This window comes from Alosa sapidissima, chromosome 1 (assembly GCF_018492685.1).
Source record: "Alosa sapidissima isolate fAloSap1 chromosome 1, fAloSap1.pri, whole genome shotgun sequence".
Lineage (NCBI taxonomy): Eukaryota > Metazoa > Chordata > Actinopteri > Clupeiformes > Clupeidae > Alosa > Alosa sapidissima.
Genome location: NC_055957.1, coordinates 9,431,099 through 9,438,104, shown reverse-complemented (window position 1 = coordinate 9,438,104; position 7,006 = coordinate 9,431,099). Strand labels below are relative to the sequence as shown.

The 7,006-nt window shown below is 39.9% G+C and overlaps 1 protein-coding gene across 2 annotated transcripts; it reads left to right on the top strand.

Moving 5' to 3' along the window:
- Positions 1-2,508: 2,508 nt before the first annotated feature.
- On the top strand, positions 2,509-5,593 carry LOC121678037. 2 transcript variants are annotated; one of them, XM_042057217.1, is made up of 4 exons: positions 2,527-2,599; positions 3,171-3,356; positions 3,486-3,588; positions 4,456-5,593. In XM_042057217.1, the coding sequence occupies exons 1-4, from the start codon at positions 2,567-2,569 to the stop codon at positions 5,400-5,402; spliced, it is 1,269 nt and encodes a 422-aa protein (XP_041913151.1). In that variant the 5' UTR covers positions 2,527-2,566; the 3' UTR covers positions 5,403-5,593. The 2 variants fall into 2 exon arrangements, with proteins under 2 accessions (XP_041913158.1, XP_041913151.1); XM_042057224.1 differs by having other exon boundaries at positions 2,509-3,356.
- Positions 5,594-7,006: the final 1,413 nt, after the last annotated feature.

Below are 7,006 nucleotides of genomic sequence, written 5' to 3'. Positions count from 1 at the left end.
TCATTCTGTTCACAGGCCTTGAGCCATACCTGGATCGTGTAAATATTGTATACTGTCGTTACTGTTGCTATAAATTTGTTAAACTTTTGAATGTTTTCATTTTCTAACGTCTCAGCGCGTGGACTCTCTTTTTTACAGTTTGAACTTCAATGGCTCCAGCACCTGTGGTCCTAAAAGGCAAGTCAACTTTATTGTCAATTCTGCTATATGTGCAAAACATAGAGGTTTGAAGAAAATACATCATCTAAAAAGCACAAAAATCAACAAGTACTTACATACTACTAGATACTACTTACATAATACTACTAGAACTACTAGAGATGTTTTACTGACTACTTTTTTATACAGTTTTATACATTACACAAGGACAATATAACTATTCTTAATAACTGTGGGTTCCCATTAGAACAGGTTATCCTTGTTGTTATATTTATTTATTTTATGTATTTAGCATTAGTACTAGGATGATAGGACTGTCTGTTACTGTGATAAATGGCTGTAGGTTGTGCTTTCCCCACATGTGCTCGAACAGGTATGGTGCAGGGAAGCATGCCAAAGGAGTGTGTATTTGTTGCATGTCTTTCTTTTCCTTCACTGTCTTGGACACTGTAACAATGCAAATTTCTCCTTCGGGAGACAATTAAAGGATTTTCTTATCTTATCTTAAACTAGATGTACCGCATAGCGGTACAAAATATGACCGCCGCTCAGTCCTGTACATCCTTTCCGCGAAAATAAATCACACTTCAATTTGTCTCCATCTTTTACTCCATCCCCCACTCTTGAAACTTTTGTATATGCTTGTTTGGCATGCCTGAGTGTGTGTGTGCGGCTGTAGCCTACTGGTGCTGAAAAGGTGAATTAGATAGTAGATTGTAGAATAGCCAAAGAAGATGTAGCATTGTTATAAAACCTTTAAAATCTCTAAACAATCACAAGTAGGGCAGTTCATCACAGTTCATCCATTGCAACTGGATTGATGAAAGGTCACTTACACCTGTAGGCTACATTGTATTTGGGAAAAGCAAAAGGTATCAGCATAATGTTATTTATTTATTTATTTATTTATTTATTTATAAACAAAAACATCTCTGTCAGTTCCATGCCGTTTTCAACAGCTATCAAAAACAAAGGTCATTTTTGGATGGATGGATTTTTTGTGAATGTTTCTTCTTCTACATAAGATTTTAGTCATCTTTAGTTCATGTGATACTTTATTGTCAATGCACAAATTAAGTAACAGTAGTCTGAAACGTTATTGTTAATGCACAAATGAAGTAACAGTAGTCTGAAACGAAATGCTGTTTTACATCTAACCAGTGGTGCAAATAACTGACATGTCCAAATGGGCCTTGATGAAATGCGTCGCTAGACTGTTCATACACATTTTAACGGGCCAAAGTTGAAGAGCTGTTGTCCGTTATTGTTCGTGCAAATATAGGCTGATTCATGTTCCCTTGCATTGTGTAACTGAGGTCCATGGCTAGTCTGGCTTTCACCAGACCAAGCTCAATCTTTTAAGAAATCAAAAAATAAATAGCGGGCAGATCAGGCTGGGTTCACCCAGCCTAGCCCATAAGCACCCGATATTGTTTAATTAGAGGGCATGAAAATGCACTCTACTGTTATCCGATTTCTTCTTATTACAGTGCATGAAAATACACTGTACTGTTCTTCCTAGGCAACTTCAACAACTTCTTCTTCCGCTTACCACTTTTTCCGTACGCAATTTCTCTTGAACAGTTTAACTTAGAAACTTAGTTCAAACTTTGTAACGTAGGTCTTCAAACGGACCAAGCTGCTATGTCTTTTCAACTTTTCAACTTTTCAAACTATTAAAGAAAAATGGGAATAAGTATTCATAAGTCGGTATGGTTAAATGACTCGTTACAGGGCGAATGAAGACTCTCTCGCCCGCCCCTACTGCCTGTAGGAAGAATATCCCGCTTGCAAGTTCAGTGTATTGTACCCGCCGACCGAAGCAGGATCAGTTTACAGCACAGAGGCAGGCTAACGAAACGCTAGAGATTGTTGCAAACGTGTGTATAATGGCAGAGCCGGCGAAGAAGCAGCGAAAACCCTTGACGGAAGACACAAAGAAAAGGAAAAGAGCTTCAGACCGAGCGAGGGGGAGTTCCGTAGAGAAAAAGCATCAGGCGAGTGTTCACCTGTGGTCTACCTCACTTAAAAGTTTGCCGAAATTTGGGCAAGAAGACGTCGTGCGGCTTGTGAATGAACATTCACAAGTGAAAACGTCAAAGTTGAATAAAGGCTATAAGTTGTTTTTTGAACAATACATCATCAATTATAAAGGTAAGTGAGTTTCATCAGCTGACGTTAATGTCAATTAGCATGCTATCTTAACGCATTACGTTAACCAAGTTGTCGATACATTCAGTATTTTAACAGTTTGTCTGTGATGTACTTTGGCTGTAGTTAAGAAGCATTAGAATAACGTTAAGTCAAGACTTATTATGTTCAATAAACTGTGATCATCTTCCCCTTCACTACAGTGTCAGATTTAGTCAATGAGGAGGTGGTAGTACAAGCGAACTGCTACCGGTCTATGAGAAAGAGCGAGGAACCGCATACACTTCAGGTTACAGTGTTTAGGAAGTTAAGGCTTGAGTCCGAAATCATACCCTGGTCACTATTAACGTTACATCAACAAGCTTTGCTATAACGTTACTCTCTGGGCTACATCATTTGACCAGTGGTCTTCATGGGCATTGGGCACTGATGGATTTCAGTAGATTTCTAATGGTCCCAGACAACTATGCATTTTCAAAATATCACATAGGCTAAAGAGTAGCCTAGTAGTGACTAGGATGTGGTCTCGGACCTACATAAGTTCAAGTTCATTTGTTTATCTGCTGTTGCAGATGTTTTCAGTTTTTGTGTTCAGTAAATGCTGAAATCTTCTGTCAGTGGTGTAAATGTCTGGCTTCAAGAAGTAAACATGCTGTATCTGTTATAACCATTAACATATTCATAATTAGCACAACTTTTTGGCCAGGTTAATTTAGGTCTAGGTTTAATGTAGACTTAGCTAAATAACACCTCATGGGTATAAGAAATACATAGAAGGATGTTTTCTTTTTTAAAGCTGGACTTTTCTACCTCTGCTTATTTTGTAAACTTCCTCTAAAGTGCTTGTCCTCCTTTTATAGGTGGCACTACATGCTGTTGGGACACCGGTGGTATTGAGAGGCTTCTCCTGTTCATGTGTTGCTGGCCAGGCTTTATGTAACCATGTGGTTGCACTGCTTTTTCAAACTGCCATGGGGTTCAAAACTGTGCCACCACCACTTTCATGCACTAGTATGCTTCAGACCTGGCACAGACCCAGAACACAGGTATTATGACTGCAACAGGTTTTGCTGCCTTCTGAAAATGTACACTTACATTGTGACTTGCATATGTTTTTGTCATCACTTTTAAACTTACAACTGTATATTATTTGTGTAAAAATCAATGTGATCTAGGGGATTTGTCCAGAGCCTACCGATGAACTTGTGGTGCGAAAGCCAAAGCCAAGGGCACCAGGACGAAGCAGTGTGAAATCTACACTTTATCCAGCTTACCCAGGTATGCGTTAGTACAGTGATCCTCACTATTTTTTTCACGAGCCACATATGACCGCCAATACATTTTCATTTAAGACCAGATTTACTTTGGTAATTTACATGCTGTATTTTTAGTATTAGTAGTAGCAGGTTTGACAATACCCCCTTTAGGAAGCACCATTAAGGCTTAATAACTTCCCCCTTCACCCAAATACAGTAATAAAGGTGAAAGGAAGTATAATTCAGATGTTTGCGTTTTTGTAGTGCAGTATTGTATGTATATGAAGCACATTTGAAAAAAATAGACTGTTACCACATACAGTGGGTCCCATTTAGAAGTGGCCACTTCATTCGCGCTTTCTGTGATTTCATGCAGCTGCGTGAAATGTATTACAACTTATCACCACAAGGTGGCAGTTTAAGTCCGCTGTAGCATTTGTAAACGGGGCAGTGGATTGCATTCAAAGGCGTGGCAGTGAGATACTGTAAGCAGAACGAAACTAAAGATCACCTCGTTGAAGTCATACAGTAGACTAGGCTAAATCCGAGCCTAGTTTTGTTTTGTCAAGTTGGGGCCAGAGATGATGGCCTTTGGCGAACAGTTTAGGCCTACTCAAAATGAGTAAAACCAAATTTGGCGAAATCTCGCCAAAGCTACCATGCGAGACACCAATTATAGCCTGACGAGCCGCATGTGGCTTGCGAGCTGCGCAATGAGTAACACTGCATTAGTGGAATTGTTAGTGATTATCACTATAGCTGTGGTTCAGTTTCACTACCAATTATTCAAGTTGAAAGACATCAAATTGTTACAGATAATAGCAAAGTACCATATGTCCTACACAGTGACTAGTCAGTCATGACGTTTCTCTGATATGTGTGCTTTTAGGACCCCTTCCTGATCCAGCAGTCCTGTCCATTGGAGAACAGTTACGAGAGATCCAACCACAGCCGGGAATTTGTAAGATCTTATGTGGCCTCTCCTGCATGACATTTGTGGACTCTAAATTTGGGCCAGTCCCTAAAGGTTCAGTTCTATCTTATCAGTGCCCACCTGTACAAACAAATGAAGTGATTAAGCATCCCGATGCTCCTTTATTTCCACAACTTCCATTGATTAGCTCTAAATTAGAACGCCATCTGCAATTTGTTCCCACTTATGAACAGTTTTATCATCTAGAGAGTTTAGAGGTCACTCGTGAATTGGCATGTGTCATTGAGGAGAAAACAAGGGGGCAGTCACAAAGTCCTCTGTGGAAGGAAGTTCGGCAGCCCCGCTTAATGGCAAGCAGATTTGGGGAAGCATGCAGTGTTAAAGGGGAGGCATCCAGTCAGGCTTTAGCAATCAGGATTCTGAGGGGGGTACGGCAAACACTGCACATGAAGAGGGGCATTGACCTTGAGCCAGAGGTGTTGTTACAGTACAGTGACCAATGCAATGTTAATGTGTATCCCTCTGGTTTTGTTTTACACACTGATGCGCCATATCTTGGTGCCAGCCCTGATGCCAAGGTGTATGACCCAGCAGCAAATCCCCCTTTTGGGCTAGCTGAAGTCAAATGCCCAAATGTTGACAGTGTCACAGATGTTGCACATCTTAGATTCATTGGTGGTCAGGCTAAACTGAGAAGAAATCACAAATACTTCTGGCAAGTCCAGGGTCAGCTAGCCATAACTGGCTTGTCATGGTGCGATTTCATTACATCCACAAAAACTGACCTCACAGTGGAGCGAATTTGGCTTGATGAGACACTGATCATGGAGATGAAGAATAAACTTGACCTGTTGTTTTTCAACACATACATGGAAACCTATCTGAAAATGAAATCCACATAGAGTTCACATACCCACCCCCACCCACTCACCCCCTCTCTAGACATAGGCACATCAAGACACTCCGCTGTTTAAAGTATTTATTATATCTGTTTTATTTTTTATTATAAGGGACGTGTTCACCATGAACATGCTGGTGGTTTCCCCACTCCCACCCCCAAACAGGGGAACATGTTATTATATCTAAAAATACACAATATTATATCATTTCAATTTTACAATAATATAGTATAATAATAGTATAGAATTATTATAGTATAATAATAATTTACAATAGTATGATATTCACAATGTTAAAATGTACAATATTCTATAATAATAATACTATTTACAATATTCTAATATAAGTGTCATATAGTATACATAATCATATGGTAATATGCATTATTAATAATTAATATAGAGAATTATACTAGTATAATAAGATTTAATCTATTCTATTTCTATAATTGTATGTAATAACACATAACATTTAATTGTATGTATAAATTGTATTATATTCTGTGTTTTTATAAAATGTAATGCATAAACTATAAAATAAACACATGTGTAAAATATATTCTCTGGGCATTCATCATTCTTAACTATAAGGCTAAGGCTTTTCACACTGGTACATCACCTTTCACATCCAGAGGGCCTCGGAAGTTGGACAGTAAGCAGCAGATTGTCCACAGCTGATTGACAGAACCTGAAAGGGTCAGAGGGATGGCGGTGTCCCAGATGTGATATTCCTTTACTCGCCTGATAGCCCTCTCAACCAGGATTCTGAGCCGAGCAATGCTTTGTGTTTTCTCAGTGTCGTCTTTGCTGAAGCAGGTACCTCTTTTGAATGGTGGAATAATAAGACTCGCTCCGACATCAGACAGCATCTGATCAATGACAAAGCCTTTATCAGCCATGCATGCGTCTCCAGGTTCCAGCTGCTTGAGGATTCCAGATTGTCTGGTTATTTCTCGGTCAGATATTGATCCTGTATAAAGCTTTGAAATGAATGTGATAACACCACACGGGGCAACACCAATGAGACCTTTGAAAGTGGTGTGGTTCTTGTAGGAGGAAAATGTCTCAGACTGCAGTGTAAGTGATGATGGTGATGAATGACTCTGACATTTGCACAGTACTGTCTGAACTTTGCTGGCATTGTAGCTTGTACTTGTTCTCTTGACATCCAGGTTGGTAAAGACCCCAAGACAAGGTATAAGTAGTTGGTCCAAGTGATGAGAACCCTGCTGACTGTTGTAGTGCTGATGCCAAACATGTCAGCTAACACCTTCTCTTTCAGACCGACTGCAACACGACAGCAGAACAAAAACAGCTCATCCATCAGAGCCAGTTTTCGGTTTGGACTTGGTTTTTCTAATGTGGTGACATCACTAGCCCTTTGTGCTCTACTCCAGTACACCAATCTGGATGCTGAAGGGGCAACTGACTCCCAAAACAGCAAAAACACTCTCTCTGATGAAAAGCGAGTATAGAAGCGAAACTCGTAGTCAGTCGCACAGTACCTGTTGATGTGTAGTGTGTGCAGTGTAGGCCTACAGGATAGGTCACTCAGCTGACACTCCAACTGTTGTACCTTAGCCTCCAGCTCCCTTATAGTGTTAGCC

Coding starts and splice junctions, on each gene's coding strand:
- LOC121678037 (XM_042057217.1), top strand. CDS start 2,567: ATGAGAAAGAGCGAGGAACCGCATACACTTCAG. Junction 3,357..3,485: donor GGCACAGACCCAGAACACAG/GTATTATGACTG, acceptor AATGTGATCTAG/GGGATTTGTCCAGAGCCTAC. Junction 3,589..4,455: donor ACTTTATCCAGCTTACCCAG/GTATGCGTTAGT, acceptor GTGTGCTTTTAG/GACCCCTTCCTGATCCAGCA.